Source organism: Juglans regia, chromosome 7 (genome assembly GCF_001411555.2).
Source record: "Juglans regia cultivar Chandler chromosome 7, Walnut 2.0, whole genome shotgun sequence".
Taxonomy (NCBI): domain Eukaryota; kingdom Viridiplantae; phylum Streptophyta; class Magnoliopsida; order Fagales; family Juglandaceae; genus Juglans; species Juglans regia.
This window is the reverse complement of record NC_049907.1, coordinates 49804243-49822719: the sequence shown is the minus strand read 5'-3', so window position 1 is coordinate 49822719 and position 18477 is coordinate 49804243. Positions and strand designations below refer to the sequence as shown.

Sequence of the window (18477 nt, the reverse complement as noted above, 5' to 3'; positions counted from 1 at the left end):
TACCCATGGGAATTTTCTCTCTTTTTCTTGAGATTAATAAGCATAAAAACACAACTCACATTGAATCCACCCAAGACATGGCATAAGCCTTTGGAACTGGTAAAAAGTGTGCTGTAGCTCCAACCCATCAGTTCAAGAATTAGCTGAAGACATCAGACCAGTCTCCATGACAAAATCATCCATCCAATGCCATCAATAAAATTCAAACCAGCCGTAAAAAAATGAACATGCTGTTGATGCACACGAAATTACAGGACGAACTAGATTCTTCCCCAATTATCTTTGGCTTCAACAGCTAAGTATTATTTACAAGCTCCATAAAAGCCTGCAAAGTTCTTTACTCTTTTTTAATTGTAGTAGATTGCATAATGTACTTCATGCAAGCTTCAGTACCCTGCCGGAAACTGTCTCAACAGTCCTCTTATATTTAGTTATATGCATATCTCCCTACAAATGAAGGATTTATAATACCGTGAGATGGAATGAGGAATGTGAAGCAGCAGATCAAATAACTGGTAATTAGCAACTTTATTGATTATTCTCGATGGTTAAAGATTAATTCAAAGTTCTAGTAGTTCCTTCCGGCATACCTGCTCTGGCCAACCAAGCACCCAAATCAAGAGTTGAAGATACTTTGAGCAACTTTAGGAGATCCACTGAAGATTTAGCGAAACACTTCAGCAAGTATATAATGCGCCACCTTAATTTATGAAATACAAGATTATACGAGTTTAAAGATGATTTAGCAACCATCGTACCAACTGAGCTATGTGCATGACATCAAGCAGGACAGAATCACAAGTAACCGAAAAGCAGAGCCTGCATCTGTAGTTACTTTCACAGCTTAAACTGCAAATAGAGTAGCAAGTTCCTTTGTCCTTTGAGCTAGTAAAATGTCCCTGATTAGACTCTGCAAGTTTCCATCTCCACTAGCATCTGAAATATCAACTCATGGCAGGATCAGGATCAAAATCTTTTCCTCTTCACACGTGAGATCTCATCAAACCCATCATCCTGCCACACCTGCCCCCCACGCCTGTAATTTACTTCCTGCTCTTCAATGCTTCTTGTTCTTCTATGTACATTTCCTGGCTGATTCTTAATCCTTTGGTCAAACCCCCGATCCCTGAGATTGCCTCTTTGATGGAATTCTGAATCATCTTCTGGATAGAACCTAAAAGGCCTGGGGCCATCCTCTGAATTAAGATGAAAACCCTCACCATTAGCATCATTATAAGGAGGCCTAAATGAACGGACAGGTCCACGTCTCCCACCAAACCTTCTTCTATCATCACCATTTGCATCACCACTAAGCTCATGCAACCGACCGGTATTCATTGGGCCCCCAAAATACTCATCACTGCCTGTTTTTTCTCGGGGATTTATAGCATCAAATTGCCGGTTTCTGAGTAAAATCCGACCAGATTGGCTCCTATTCGGAATTACAGATCTTGGATGACCATTGTCCCGTCCAGAATCCATATCCCTCAAATCATTAGATGATCGTGAAAAATACGGTGGGGAGCCATGCCTTCTGACCATCAGGTCTCCAGTGAAACAAGGGCGATCTGGAGATCTCATCCTCTCCATCCTATAAATTGGAGGAGATCGTCGATGAATCAATTCTGGAGGTCCACCAAAACCATCTTGGGATCTTCTCCTTGGAGATGGCCATGGGACAGGAGAACGAGATCTGGATCTTATTGGAGATTTTGAATGCATTCGGGGAAGACCCCTTCTCTGAACAGAAGAAAAGTTTCTAGTACCTCGGGCAAAATGGCCACCTACTCCTTCATAGGCAGGTTGAGGACGTGTGAACATTGGTTCCATTGTATCATCAGTAAAAACCCTTACAAACTTCTCACTATGCCTAGGTCCAACCACTTCCGATCCATCTTCATCAACACATCTACCAGGGCTCACATTTCTAGTAACTCTGCGAATCATTTGACCACCGCCACGTGCAGCAGGGATGTCTCTCCCACCTGAAGATTGTCTTCTTGATGGTATACGGCGAAAAATGTCATCATTTAAATGCTTCCTCCTTCCCCGACCAGTGCCAAAAAATGAACCTTCTGGTGCAATATTATAACTATTATATTCAAGGCCAGTGTCAGGGACAGCAGATGCATATTTATGTCTGGGGACGCGAAACTCTGTTGTCCCATTATAAAATCCTGAATTGAAGTCATGGTCAGAATCCCAGTCACCATGTAAAGTGTCTAACCGACTAGTGATCCTCCCTCTTCCACGCATAAAATTTAACCTAGGATTTCTGGTTGGGTTATCTTGGTGCCTCTCTCGTGAAAATTTGTGGGAGCCATCCATGTATAATTCATCTCTAAAAAAAAAAGTAAAGGTAAGAAAATCAGAGAACAATAGAACTATTAACCCTAAAAAAAGAGCAATAAAAGTAAACATGGGTAGAAGAAAGATCACCTCCCTTGGGGATGTAAGTTTTCTCCCTCAAGTACTACATCGGGTATCTCAGTTCCAGCTTGTGATGGCAATGATCTGGCAGAAATAGGTCTTGTTTTACCAGGAGATAACACATGAGAAGCTCGAGACAAATTTATAATACGGCTCCTAATACCACCATTGTTGACATCCTTAGCCACATCATCACCATCTGCAGATGCTTCCATCTTTGGCAGAGCTGCATCATTCTTTTCCAGCATGAGAATTTTTTTAACATTCTCATCTACAGTGGCAACAGCTTCTTGGTTTCCTTTAGAAGTTTGTTCAGACGATGATTCTTTCTCCTTTTCCTTCAAGCAATCTTTACTACCCGATTGATCACGTGGTTTTCCTTGAATGTCATTAATTGGCCTCTTCATTCCAGCTCCACTCAGCTTTTCAACATCCGGTGATTCTTGCAAGCATGAAAGTTTATCAGCACTGCTGCTGGACACCCCCTCCACTCTATCATCATTACTGCTATTATCTTTGTTGTTTGTTTCATCAGGATCTTCTGTTTTATAGTCTTTTTCCTCAACACGAGATGAAGTAGCATGATAATCACCATCCTGTCCAATAATGTCCATCTTTCTATTATCAGAGTCACCGTGATCAACATGTTCAGCTTCTTTCTCACATATAGGCTCCTCCTCTACTGCATTATCCACTAAAGGTTCTCGGACCTCACCATCTTCATAGTCGTCTTCTTCACCATCTTGTTTTGTATCCATAGCCCTAGCTAAAGGATGATTCCCATCCGACTCATAATCAGAACTATAAGAATCTTCTAACATATCAGCTGATATTTCGATCTTCTCCTCATCACTTACTGAATCTTCACTAACCTGCATATCAGGGAGGTGGTCATTCAAGCATTGTAACCTACACTGCTCAGGATCATCACTATTTCCATCTTCAGCTCTTACATTATCAGTCATCACAGAAGTATTTGACTCTTTACCATTATGACCCACAGCTGTATCAACTGTTTCTGAAGCAACCAGCTGAGTCCTTTCCCAAGCTTCTTGAGGCACCACCTCCCCATTACTATGGGCCCCTTCAGTGCACCTAGAATGTTCAAAGTTGTTTGCTACATCACCGGCTATAATCAACTCTGTAGAACAAGAAGGCTCAACTGCAGTGCAGGACGTTGGTGCAGTTTCGGGCAATGGCATGGCAATAGAATGATTACTTAAACCCTGTAGCACTTGTTTTTCTACCCGCGATGTCCCATCTATTTTATTGAGTGCTTGTCTATCCTCATGTACTGGTTCTGTTTTAATGGATTCAGGACCACCTAATTTCAGGGCGCTAATATTTGAAGACTTGGCAAGACTGCAGTCAACTAATTCATGCTTTAGTGTTCTACTGTTTAATAGTCCCATACTATAACCTTTAGTTCCAATATTATCTAACTTCATGCTCTCATCAAATGGTTCTGACTTCACGGTTCTATGATTAACTCTGTCCAAATTGCTAGTTGATGCCTCCAATCTAGGCAAGCTCATATTGGGAAAAACCCTGCCAAAATCTTCTTTGGCAGATAAGCAGGAAGGTTCCTGGCTCACCTGTGACTGAAAAGAAGTTGGACTAAGGCCTAAATGAAGCGAGTCAACAATTTCATTTTGTTGGCCAGACAGTTTGGATGATATGTCAAAATTAGCTCTGTTCTCACTCACGCTATTGTGTTCAGAAGATGAAGCAGGGCCAATCATCCCAGTTGAGCATATGAAAGGTTTTATATCATGAGTACGATCAGCTGGATTGAAGTCATCAATAGATACCTGATCTGCAGCTGCATCACTCGCAGAACATTGCCATGCATCCATCAAAACATTCAGATCCCAGTTTGCCCTATTAGCACACAGCTGTACACCATTATTCAACTCAACATCATCCTTTTTCCACTGGATACTGCTATTTGTGTTGCTCAAAGATAAATTCAGAGAACTGGGTTCTAAACTATCCCTTTTCTGGCCTGTTCCATCACTGTTTTGACCTGCCAATGCTGGAAAAAGATGTTCCTTTAATCCTAATGTCAGTTCAATATTCCCTGGAATGGTAGGAATTTCTGCTTTACACTTGCCTTCAAGTTTTTTTGATAAATAATTGCCTTCAGATTTTTCATCGCTATATGTCTCTTTGCCCATGGTAAGCACAAGAGCTTCATTTGGTGCTACCTTCAACTTCGTTTTTGCCAATGTGATCGGCAATTCAGAGTTCTTGGCTGCAACGAGCTTATCTTTGCAATCCATGTTACCCACAGAACCAGAGTGAATTCTTAGGCATGGTTCTTCGAGTTTGACTCTATAGTTAGGAATGTTTTGGAACAAAGTAACATTAATATGATCAGAATTTTCTTTGGGCTCCTCAGATACAGGTTTCTTGTGTGCATCAGATATACCAGAATAACATGTTGCAGCACTAGCAGTTGATATAGTGGACCCCCAAGATGGGCTAGATTGTTTCTTTTGTAGCGAATCGGATTGCTCCTGCAGCAAATCCGATTGACCAGTTGATGAATTGTTTTCTGCTGCAAAAGAAGTCGGTTCTTCAGATGGAGATGGAGAAAGCCATGGAAATGGGAACCTCCTCTTCTTGATAGGAACCCCAGCAATGTAATCACTAGCCTGCCTGGAAATGGGTTTAACCCCAGTCTGCAAACAAAAATTAGTTAAATCAACTATTCAAAAGAAGAAGAAATATGTATGGCTCCAATCCAAGCAGAAACTTAGAACAGAAATAAACCTCTTCATTGCCTGATACAGGCATGACTTCAAGGGTTGTCAAACTTATAATCAATAGCAATTCCTTGATTGAGTTAAGAAAATTGCTCTTGATTCCTGCACTGGAACATCTAAGCTACATAAGACTATGCAGTTTCACAATCTTCCGAATGTTCTCCAGGATGGGATAACAAGTAGTAATCACCTGCAAAAAAAAATAATTATAATAATGCTACACCATCATGAACTAGTCCAGAATGAATATTCAAAGTCAACAAGAGGGAAGAATGCAAATAAAAAATAGCTTCAACTGAAATAAATCTAAATTGTGGGAAATCACAGATAAAGGTTTTCTCGATCAAAATCGATTACATAATCCACCGATTAGAATTCTTAGAGTCGGAAATATAGCCGGAAAGCAAAATCAGGAGAAAATATAACAAAAGCCTCAGTGATACAAAAAATCCACTTCAAACACTAACAGTAAATCCGAGGAAGTAATACATATAGCCTGAACATGATCTTAAAGACGAAAACGCACAGACATCTCCAGCGAAAGTGATAAGATCACCGATCAATCTCCAAACCCTGACCTTAAAAGATCAACTTCCCAAAGAAAAAATGGAAACTAAATCCACAAAACAAGTATTTCTTGCATATGCACATCGAAAATACTTAGATCCGCAAAACCGTGCTGCAAGGTCAATTCATTTAACCGAAAATACTGGTTTTCAGGAAACATCTGAAAGAGAAAAAATGCACCCAAAAACCATAAAAGGAAAGAGAGATTTTAAAGCAACGAAAACATGTTCACAAACAAACACATTATACATCAGATCCGTCAATTTTCCCCACCGTTTTCTCAAATCAGACACCAAAAAGGAAACAAAAAAATCACATAAAATGGGAAAAAGGGACTAAAAAAAGGAACATCGAAAACATTTTCAGGAGGAAATAACCAAATCAGGTTGAACTAATGGAACTAAATGATTAAACGGAAAACAAAGAGAAAAAACGGAAATTAAAAAATAAAAAGAAGTTAAACCGACATAATTTCCAGGAAGTGCCCGAAATCCAAAAATTAACACGCACACGCTGGCCAGCAGATATTTCAACAGAGAGGAAAAATTACAAGGAAGAAATTACGTACCAAAAGGGCGAGAGAGAAATCGGAGGAGTTCGGTCAAGCTCTGCAACTTCCCGGAAAGGATGCGTGAAAGATCAGATGCCAAGGGAGAAACGGAAAGACAACGAAAAGAATCGAAAACTAATTTTTTAGCCTAATCTATAAAGCCTAGAGTTTGTGGCTTATGCACTCGGAAGCCATCAATCTCTCCTCTTCTCTATCTATATTGTATTGCGGTGGGCGATGTGCTGTCTGCTGTGCATTATATTTATATAATATATTGACTTTAAAAGTGGGTAGACGTGTAGAGTCTTGGTCACACTTCGGCCAGAAGGCCTGAGCTCGAGTAGTTACGTGACACGTGTACTATCTTGCAAGAATCATCATGTGACGCGTTCCCCACCCTGCTGCCGCACTACCCCAGGGCCCAGTACCTACCGCCCCTGTTTTGTCGTTGCCTTTCCTTGCCTAATAGTTCTCGTCTCTTAATACTTGTCCTTTCTTTTCTTTTTTTTTTTCTTTAACCTTTTGCAAAGTAGACTTCCGCGAAGGAGCGGCATTTGAGGCATCTAGATCGATTTATCAAGTTTATTTTTAAATTTTAATAAAAAGTAAATATTTTTTATATATTTAAAAATATTAATATTAAATTTATCAAATTCATCTTTAAAAATTATTAAAAAATACATACTTTTTATAAATTTAAAATATCTCTATTCATAACTTCATATTAAATTCATTATTAAATTCATTAAAATAATAATATAATATTATTTTTTAATAATAATATTTTTATTTTCATATTTTATAATTACACTAATATATTAATTAAAATAACTATAGTCATTGCAAGAATAGAGCAGGTAAAAATTTACTAAATGTCAGACACAAAAATTTAGAAAAAATATTGTGATATTGTATAAAAATTAAAGTAAAAGCTCCTTCAAATTGCCTACTTCAAAAACTTGAATGGATTGCAGTAGCCGAATTGTCTCATCACACCAAACGGAATTCTACTTTTGAGTGTATCAATCACATAAGACGCTCGAATATATAAATATTATTTAATGATGTTGGAGTAGTAAATTAGTAAATCAATACAAATTTTCAGTATTTTCATTCATTCGTGAGCAGCAGTTGCCTCCAACATAGATAACAAATGAAACAAATAACTCCCTCTATTCATCAGTCATAACAAAAACTGGGTCATCATCCTCTTCCTCTTTCAATTCCTCGTAGTTTTGCTTTTGTAACATCATATTTCAACACCACCATGAAAGACCAATTTGAATAAGAAAAAACAAATGAAAAATATTGTTGTAACTAGTAGGAATCTTCTTTTTTATGCAAAACAATAGAACTAATAATGAATGTGTTTATGCTAATGGCAGAGCTTGTGAATCACTTTTTTCTATTAGACATCAACAAATAAACAAGAAGACATTAGATATTCAAGTATCCAACCAGTACCATTGCCACAATTAACTTCTTTTACACAGTCGAGGAATGGGTTCTGTTTCATATTTAGACAATAAAACTGGATTGGACTATATGGAACATGTTCTAATTGACAAACAAATTCCAAATATATTCTCTCATTTAGACCAACTAATTTGAACATTTATAGCATGTTTTATTGAACTATGGTCTTAGTTTTGCAGCACCACGGATAATGAAAAGATGCAAAGTGCCAAACTTTCGTAATCATGGCAACCAAAGCAAGCATGAAAATTCAATTGAGAAACAAGTCTCATTAGTCATATAAGTGAGAACTTTGTAGATAATCAACAAAAGAACCACAACTGTTATAGCCCATTATCTCAAAATGCAAATTCTAAGAAGAAAACGTGATCTCTAGACAAACTAAACCAAGTAAGGAAATCAAGATGAATTAACAAGTTGTTAACAAGAGAGGAAGCACTATCTAACCAAAACAAGGATCAAATAATAAACTTATTAACAAGGATCAAAACAAGGACCAAGACATGGTTTGATAAAATAAAAAAAGAGTAAAATAAGAACCAATAAAACAAACAACTACTAATTCCTATGAGCATTACACAACCACTTATAACTTGAAGTAACTAAACACCTTTTTCTAAAAAAACAACCAAATATGCTAGATGGTATTCAAAACGTCAATTTTCTTTCTCATTTACTTTCCTCGACAACAACCACAAAAGAGTCTAAGTTGAGAGTAAAGCACAATATAATAATTTAGAAAGCCAACCAAGTGAATGCAATAACGATGATTAGAAACCCATAAATATTAAATAAAAAATGAGACAAAAAAGAGAGAATACAAGAGAAATGCGTGATTGCATAGGATTTAAATTGCATTGAGCAACAATTGCAAGAATTTAATAAAAAATAACAAATAGAAACAAGAGATAAGAAGTTGAGGTAGACCTTTCGAGGGTCTCTAGACACACCATAGCCACTGCAGTACATCTGGCCGAAGAGGACCTACATAGCACTATCATTGGTAGGGGTGTAAACTCAAATCGGAAAACCGGCCGGTTCCGGTTCCGGAATTTTTTGGCCCGGACCAAACCGGACTGGACCGGTTGATTAAAAAAAATAAAAAATAAAATTTTTATATATAAGTTTTATACAAAATATTTTATATATATTAAATATTAATATATATATATAAGTTTTATATATAATGTATAATTATAAATTTTTATGTGAAATTTTGTATATAATATATAATATATATTTATATATGAAATAATTTCTTATTATAATTTATAAATTATTACATAAAATTTTAATACTAAATCACTAAAAGTTTATAACTAATACTAATATATAATTTATAACTATACCAATAGTATAATATTAATACTATTATATAGTCTAATATATTAATAAAAGTATAAAACAGTTTTTTTAAAATAAAAAAAAAATTTATAAACAAATTTTTAATGACAAATTGTGAAACTTACATTTTAAAAAAATCAGAAAATCGGACCGGACTGGAAACCGGTAAAACTGGAAGTACCGGTTTAGGAGGGTAACCAGCGCGTAATCGGTTTTAAAAAATATAAAACCGGTACATACCGGTTCGGTCCTAGATTTTATCCAAAACCGGACCGAACCGGACCGGTTACACCTCTAATCACTGGCCTTGGCCTCCTTGAGCGCATCCTTGAACCATCGCTTCGCGCAATTAATGTTAAACATCCAAACGGAATTCTTGACAACGATCTAAATTAAGGATGAAATTTAAGCATAATATTCACAGAGAGAGAGAGAGAGAGAGAAGAGTTGGAAATTTAAACTGCTAAATTTGATCGAATAATAAATTTTAATATTAAAAAAAATAGCCATGATCAAAAGAGAAACTCACATACCAAGACCTCCTCCAAGAGTCTCATGGACACTTCTTTGCCTGTTAAACAATCAGCCATATGAACTCATTTGGATAGAACTGAGATAGAAGCTTGAATCCAATCGAGGTCTTAAGAACCCAAAAAGAAACAGGTAGCTTTAAGATGATTTTCAGAAAAAAGCAAAACAATTGGATAGCTTGGTGAAAAAAAAATGGAGAGGAAACGAAGGGAAGAAACAAAGAGAAAGAAAGGGAGACGAAAAAAGGGGATCTAGAAATTCATGGACTGTTATAAGGGGTTTAAATTTAAACCGAAAAACTGGTCCGAACCGGGTTGGACCGGTTTTGAACTGGTCCGATCCGGGACTCGTTATTGTAATGTGCAAACCGGTCGGAACCGGTCCGGTTCCCATTTTAGGATTTCCCGGACCAGTTGATAAAAATATATATATAAATTAATATTTTATTTATAAGTTTTAGATAAAATTAAAATTATATAAAATATTTTTTATATATAAGTTTTATATATAATGTATAATTATATGTGAAATTTTTATATATAATATATATAATTATATATCATATATGAAATAATTTCATATTATAATTTATAAATTATAACATAAAATGTTAATCTTAAATATGAATATTTGTAATTTGTTTGATCATATTCTATTAATATAATTATATATAAGATAATGTTATTATAAAATAAAAGTTTAATTTTAAAAATAAAAATTTAATTGATCATATATTATATAGCTATATTAATATATAGTTTATAACTAATAGTAATATATAGCTATACTAATAGTCTAATATTAATACTATTATATAGTCTAATAATTTATATAGCTATGCTAATATATAAGTTTATAACTAATACTAATATATAACTATACTAATAGTCTAATATTATATTATTATATAGTCTAATATATTATATGGTTATATTAATATATAAGTCTATAACTATTTAACTAATACTAATAGTTTAATATAGACTATAGTTATAGTTTTACTAATATAATAGTTATAGCTATACTAATATAGTTATACTAAATCACTATAACTAATACTAATATATAACTATACTTATAGTCTAATATTAATACTATTATATAGTCTAATATATGATATAGCTATACTAATATATAAGTCTATAACTATTTAACTAATACTAATAGTTTAATATAGACTATAGTTATAGTTATACTAAATCACTATAACTGATACTAATATATAACTATACTAATAGTCTAATATTAATACTATTATATAGTCTAATATATTATATAGCCATACTAATATATAAGTCTATAACTATTTAACTAATACTAATAGCTTAATATATACTATAGTTATAGTTATACTAAATCACTATAACTGATACTAATATATAACTATACTAATAGTCTAATATTAATACTATTATATAGTCTAATATATTATATAGCTATACTAATATATAAGTCTATAACTATTTAACTAATATTAATAGTCTAATGTAGACTATAGTTATACTTATACTAATATAGTTATACTAAATCACTATAACTGATATTAATATATAACTATACTAATAGTCTAATATTAATACTATCATATAATCTAATATATTATATAGCTATACTAATATATAACTAATAATAATAGTCTAATATAGACTATAGTTATACTAATCAGTAATTACTATAACTAAATCACTATAACCAAATCACTATATTTTATAACTATTAACTATGTATTAAAGGCATTACAAATATATATATATATATATATATTAATTATCAATTTCCCAAACCATCAAAAAAAAAATAATTATCATTTGAAAAAAAAAAATTGAAAGTATAAATTAAAGGAAACGACGCCGTTTCCTCTCACAATTCCCGTTTATACCATAGGTCCATAAGGCATAAACCCTAAAACAATTTCAAACAGCGCCCCTCTCCTCACTCTTGTCTCTTGTCTCTCGTCTCTCGTATTCGCCTCTCTAGTCTCCCTCTCGTCTCCGTCTCTCTACCTCCCCTCACCGGCTGTTGCACATACCGTGAGCTCATGGCATCACTGTCGTCGTCGTCGAACCTCCCTTCACGAACTTACGGCCTCTCCTCACTCTCGTCTCTCGTCTCCGCCTCTCTAGTCTCTGCCTCTACTCTGCCTTCTCGTCTCTGTCTCTCTACCTCCCTTCACCGGCCGTCGCGCATACCATGAGCTCACGGAATCATTGTCGTCGTCAAACCTCCCCGCACGAACTTATGGCCTCACCTCACCTCATCTCATGTCTCTATTTCTTAGATTCCTCACGGTAATCTTTTTCCATTATTTTTTTCATTTCACTTATTTAAGTTATTTGAAATTAATTCAAGTTATATGAATTATTAGGATTTTGTGATTGTGTTTGTATTATTAGAGTTTTGTGCTTGTGATTGTGAAATTACCTGAAAGTGCAGTTTATTATTGATGGGAAGCTTCTGTAATCCCCCCATCTCCATATGCGTGAACTAGAAGTCTGTGTTTGTGTATATGGATGAACTTTTTTGAATTTATGTGTGTTTTTGTGTATCAGTGTGTCAGTGTATTGGAACATTTGAAACTTGCAAAGATAACTGAACATTTGAATTTATATGTGTGTTTGTGTGTGTCAGTGTATATGTCTGTGTGTGTGTGTGTGTGTTTGATAGTTTGTGTATATGGATTGCATTGTAAAACAGATTGGGTGTTTTATATATGTGTTTGATAGTTTGTGTATATGGATTGCATTGTAAAACAGATTGTGTGTTTTATATGTGTATTTGATAGTTTGTATATATGGATTTTTTTAGTAAAAAATCAGAAAATCGGACTGGATCGGACCGAAAATCGGTAAAACTGGAGATACCGGTTTAGGAGGGTAATCGGTGCGTAATCGGTTTTGAAAAATGTAAAACCGATACATACCGGTTCGGTCTTAAATTTTGTCAAAAACTGAATTGGACTGGACCGGTTACACCCCTAGCTGTTGGGAGGGAAGGAAGGAAGAGGAAGAGAACGGAGATTTAAGGACTTCAGGATGTTGGGACTTGGGAGAGGAAGAAAGGCAAAGGAAGAGAAATGGCATAAAGCAACGAATTCGCGGGCGAAAAAGGATGATTTTCCTAATAAAATAATGCCAATAGCGATGAACATGAGGTCTTCATATTTGAAGATGAATGGAAATGTATTGTAGCTAAAAGGTTGACATTTGAACATATGGTGAATCCAATGTTAGGATTTTAAAGTTAAAATCATCAAATTTTGAATATTGGACTCATTTGATGAGTCCAATGCATTTGATGAGTCCAATGTCAGTGCTCTAAAACCTCTTTATCCATAACTCCACATTGGATTAGCCATTTGATTCATCAAAATAATAATATAATATTATTTTTTTAATAATAATATTTTTTCTTTTTTCTTTCATATTTTACGATTACACTAACCATATATTAATTAATGATTTAATTTGATACTTAAATTATTGTTTCTCAATTAATTTTTTTTCCTCAACCTAATTATCCAACAAACACATTTTGACAACCCTTATTCTACCCAACAATCATATATATAATTTATTAAACTAACAAACACATTTACAATTCTTTCATCCAACAAACATATTATGCCAATATATTAAACATGAATTTACGTAGCTCATCAGATTAGATAGAAGGCCCCCTTTTGAAGATTTACAATCAGTGTTAACGTCAAAATGATAATTGGTTTGCTCTGAAGATGTAAAAGCATTTGTGCTGCCACCATGCTATGCATCAAGAAAATCAACCAGATAGAGAATGTGAAAACCCACATGAGTTGGCAATCTACTATGACATCGAATCAAAAATGAAAAACAAAAGAAAGAAAAACGGGAGTCATGGCAGTAATAAGTTTGAAGAAGGCATAGGTATCCTTCCAAATTATGAGTGGTAAGTACCTCTGCAATGTACTTGGAGTAACTATCTTCCAATGGGTATTTCTCACTAGCATAAAACAACATATGCTCTGCAAATTAAAAAAAAAAAAAATTTGAGACAGAAAAAAGCCTATTTGCATTTAACCCCACTTCAAAATTTCAATGTTTGCTAAGTTAATCCGTATATAAACAAAATCCTTCATAGTAAGTGACATATACTCAAAACAGAGTAATGTGCACCTGTTGTCCGAGTTCATCATCTTCAACTTCACATCAGAAGCTACGAGCATTTGTTGAACAGCTTTCAATTATACAAAAAATATATGTGGGTATTTATTTAAAGAACAAGCCCATCAAAAAACTTACAGAGCTACGAGCATTTGTTGAACAGCTTTCAATTATACAAAAAATATATGTGGGTATTTATTTAAAGAACAAGCCCATGGAAAAAACTTACAGAGCCACATTGCAAATTTGCAGTAAAGGAAGTAGCACCGAAACTAACAGTAAAACAAAAAAATATATGCAATTGAATATAGAATGCACAAAATTATAATTCTATATAATAATATCTCAAAAAAAGAAAAAACTTATAGAGAAAATGGGCGAGGCCCGGAAGGCCTTCGGGGTCACTGAAGTAGCCCACCCTGATATCCATGGTAGCAGCACACTGGAAAAAGAAAGATGAAAATGAAAACCAGCTGACGAACACGAGATGAGCCTTAAAGATTATAACCGAGACTATAAAATCAGAAAGAGAATTAAATCTAAAATAGGATATAACATGATCGTAAACAACACCTAGAAAAGAAAAAAAAAAAAAAGAATAGAAAAGAAAAAGAAAAAGAAAGACCGGATTGCCTTATTGGTATCAGGATCACTGATGAGTAGGACCTCAAGGGAGTTCTCGAGGACGATCCTTTTGCACTCCCTCTTGTCAGTCCTCACCTTGAATATCTCCACCAGCTCTCTATTTGCAACCGCCATGACTTAATGCAGAATGCATGTGAGGAAGAGACGATGGCAAAGACTCGGAGAGAGTTTTTAATTATAAAGACAAAACGGGAGAGGAATAAGGAAATCTAGGAATCTAGAAGAAAGCAAGAGGAAGAATCGAAAATGGATTTGAGGATTTTTGGGATAGAGAAGAAAGCAGAGAAGAGAGTGAAGAAAGAAAGAAGTTGCGTGCGAAATGGTGATTTTGGTAATAAAATAATCCGATACATGTTGAATAGTAGTTCTTCAAATTTGAAGATAAATGAGAATCTACTGCAACTGAAAGCTTCACATTTGAGTAGAAGATGAATCCAATGCCGTATGTTTAAAGTGAAATTCATCAAATTTTAAAAATTGAACTCATTTGATGAGTCCAATGCTAATGCTCTTAGGTCTCATTTGCGAAATGAAGTGAGATTAAGTCTAGTTTGTTTTTACAATTTTTTTTAATTTATCTCATTTTAATTTATTTTATTATTATAATTTATTTAAAATTTTATATAAAATAAAATAAACAATTCAACTTTTTTAAATTTTTAATAAAAATAATATTAAAAAAAATATTCTAACAATTCTTTATTCAACTTTTAACTTTAATCTCAATTTATTTTATCTCATCTCATTTCATCCCATCTAGGGCTATACAATGATGGGTTAGGCGTCGGTTTCGATGCCAAACCAAGACACCACCAACGTCTACCGTGAGTCTATTGAACCAGCCGAAATCGTGAGTTCGGGGAGAGAAAACTGATCATATCGATCTCAACATGCATTGGTACGGTCTTCAGTCATCCGTCGACGTAGGAGGAATTAAGGAAGAAGCATCGCGTCATCGTCTGCCATGGAAGAAGAAAGTTGCAGAGAGGAAGAAAATGACACAGAAAAGAAGAAAATTGGTGGGGGGTTAGTAATTCATTTTAAAATGACGCCACCATTCTATTATATTTTTTTTTTTAAACTTCTAGACCCTAAAACGACGTCATTTTACTCATTTAACTGAAACAATGCCGTTTTATATACATATATTAATATATATAAATAGACCCAGATTGACCGGTTTAGTAATTTCACAGGGGTTCAAATCGGCACCAAACCACCCATATCGATTTTCCCTCAATTCCTCTCGCTCACCGTCCAGTTTCAGGCTTTGACAATTGGTCTAATCGATTCCCGATCAATTCCAAAGATTCCTATATGCCTTTAATCCCATCTACAAAAACAATCGAGGGCTAAAGCTGCATTTATATAGTGAAACATTATCAAATATTCTATAAATAGTAGTTAAAACAAATAAAAAATAATAATAGAATATTGAATAGCAGTAAAAAAATAATAATAAATAATAAAAAAATATTCTAAGAATATCTGAAATATTCTCAATAACCAAACTAAGCATAGATGTGTTTAGATTAAAATTAAAGATTAATAAATATTGTCAAAAAATATTTTTTAATATTATTTTTATTTTAAAACTTGAAAAAATTAATTATTTTTTATTTAAAAATTTGAAAACTTGTAATAATTATTTTTAAAAGTTGTAAAATAATTAATTTGAAAATATTTATGTTTAAGTAATGTTCAGAAAATAAAATAAAATGAGAAAAAATGAGACAAGACAACAAAACATACAGTCTCATATTGCTTGAACATTTTTTTAAATAATAGCATTATTTAAAAATTTCTACATCATACACTATTTAAATGACAGACTTTAATTTATAATATTTAAATTTAAAATTTATTTTTTAAATTAAATTAAATTATGAATTTATGAGGATGAGTTTATAAAAATACTTCCTATTAATAATCGAACAATGAGTTGCACATACCCGCATAATGTCTTGGGCCTCATGGTTATTTAATGGCAGCCTTTTCACAAGAGAGGCCGAGACTAAGGAGGGAAAAAAGCCGTGCTTCCACAAAATAGTTTCGAAAAAGGAAAAAGGTAATGTTTTGCATAATTTTTAAACCGTTATCACAGACCCAATAAACCATCTCAATGCACTACAAGATCGACTCCAGAGCTATCTATAATGGCACAATACTTAGTTTTGCAATGAAGCTAAGCAACAAGATTCTAACTACCAAATCGACCACGAAAACCTATAAATTTTTCATTCTTATAGAAAGACTTGAACCTCAAACCCTAACCACCAAACTCGTACAAAGTCCTGCCCTGCCTCCTAAGCGCGTAGACCACGTCAATAGCAGTCACGATATTGCGGCGAGCGTGCTCTGTGTAGGTAACGACGTCTCTAATCACATTCTCTAGGAATATTTTGAGCGCTCCACGAGCCTCCTCATAGATGAGGCCGTTGATGCGCTTTACACCTCCTCCACGGGCCAAGCGCCAAATTGCAAGCTTGGTGATGCCTTGGATGTTGTCGCGCAGGACCTTGCAGTGTCGCTTAGCTCCACCTTTTCCAAGGCCTTTGCCTCCCTTGCCACGCCCCGACATTATTTGTCAACGAGGAGGGATCTGTAAACACAAAACAAGATGAAACTGGTTAGCATTCGATCGAAAGCCTAGACTAAGATTTCGTGGTACAGATAGAGGACACCCACTCAATTGTCAAGAAAAGATGAGAAAGAAAGAAAATGAGGCGGATTAATGTGTTTCACTAGACTGCTACGAGATTTTTAAGATTCGTGTTTTCTCAGCTTCTAGTTTTTTATTTTGTATAGAGCACAAACAATTAACTATCCATTAGACACCACACAACCAACCTAATTATTAAGGGGAATGAAATAATGGAAAAGGAAAATTGGCGCATTACCCACTGAAGGAATAGATTAACAAGATCAATTGCTCAATTGTATCCTTAAATGATTACTTCAAAAAACAAACCGAGAAAATCGAGCAACCACACAACAAGTTTGAAAATGGCACCACATTAAAACCCTAAAGACAATGGCTTGGAAACCCTTATGCATCTTCGCCATTGGAGCACAGCATTCAGGAAGATATGCCATGCAGACAAATTTAAAGGGGATGAGAAACCTTGACGTTAAAGTTGATAGATGAACCTGAATCGCACACTTTAATCCGCGAGCTGCGTCACAACTGACTGGTAGGGATTCACGGGGAGAGACTGGAGAAGGATTGTTTCCTTGTTTCCTTGGGAGGGATCCATGGGTACTTATAATGAAGGATACCTGAAGATTGGTACTTTGGAATTGATCCGCGATGCATACTTTTTGGGGGTGATTCTAAGCCGTTGATCTCCAAACATAGGGATCAGATTGCAAGTTCAGCTACGCAGTGGATCCATGACGTGGCCAAGAAATTGAGCACTAGATTTTGGGTTTTGGCAGTTTTACTTTGAGTTGCTGTGGGGGCGCTTCGCTCACTTCTCATCCACAATAAATCTAAAATTAAAATAGTTTTGTGTACGTACAACCAGCATGCACAAACGGGATGCAACCGGCTGTACGTGGTAAACATTATGTGAAAGACAAGAAGTAGAATAAGAAAAAAAAGACAGAAATCAATAAGGCTAGAGTGGAGGCTTGCAAATAAGAAACCCACACATATTTCCACCATGGAAACACAAGTAGATACCTTCTAAAGTATCTTTTGTGTTTCCCAGCTTTTCTTTATCCCTTTTGTTTTTTTGTTTTTAAACCATCATGTGTTGCTTTTTGTATCTTGAAGGACCTCAACTCTAGTTATGAGATACTCACACTAGGACTCATAGCCATGGAGTTCAATCTTGAAAACCTGTTGACTCATTTTTCATGAATCCAAAACCCACTTTCCTTTTTATCGGAAGAGAAGAGGAAAATGTAAAATGAAGGATTCATGAAGTCCAGATTTGAGTGAAGAAGAAAATGGGTTGCTCTGAGTGGAAATGATGAAGGGGGCTTCGATGGTGCTTCGTGGAGACCAGATCTGGAGTGGAGA

The 18477-nt window shown here is 34.7% G+C and overlaps 2 protein-coding genes across 4 annotated transcripts; both read right to left on the bottom strand.

The window, feature by feature from the left end:
* On the bottom strand, positions 1-6544 carry LOC108996539. 2 transcript variants are annotated; one of them, XR_001997026.2, is made up of 5 exons: positions 6334-6544; positions 5206-5388; positions 2440-5114; positions 591-2341; positions 1-447 (listed from the first exon to the last, which is right to left on the bottom strand). XR_001997026.2 is itself a non-coding variant. In XM_018972479.2 (4 exons), exons 2-4 carry the CDS (start codon positions 5227-5229, stop codon positions 967-969), a joined length of 4074 nt encoding a protein of 1357 aa, XP_018828024.2. In that variant the 5' UTR covers positions 5230-5388; positions 6334-6544; the 3' UTR covers positions 510-966. The 2 variants fall into 2 exon arrangements, 1 of the variants encoding a protein (XP_018828024.2); XM_018972479.2 differs by lacking the exon at positions 1-447 and having other exon boundaries at positions 510-2341.
* Positions 6545-16472: 9928 nt separating this feature from the next.
* LOC108996491 (histone H4-like) lies at positions 16473-17702 on the bottom strand. Of its 2 annotated transcripts, none has more exons than XM_018972421.2 (2): positions 17575-17702; positions 16473-17052 (listed from the first exon to the last, which is right to left on the bottom strand). In XM_018972421.2, exon 2 carries the CDS (start codon positions 17029-17031, stop codon positions 16720-16722), a length of 312 nt encoding a protein of 103 aa, XP_018827966.1. In that variant the 5' UTR covers positions 17032-17052; positions 17575-17702; the 3' UTR covers positions 16473-16719. The 2 variants fall into 2 exon arrangements, with proteins under 2 accessions (XP_018827966.1, XP_018827965.1); XM_018972420.2 differs by having other exon boundaries at positions 17601-17702.
* Between the last annotated feature and the right edge of the window lie 775 nt (positions 17703-18477).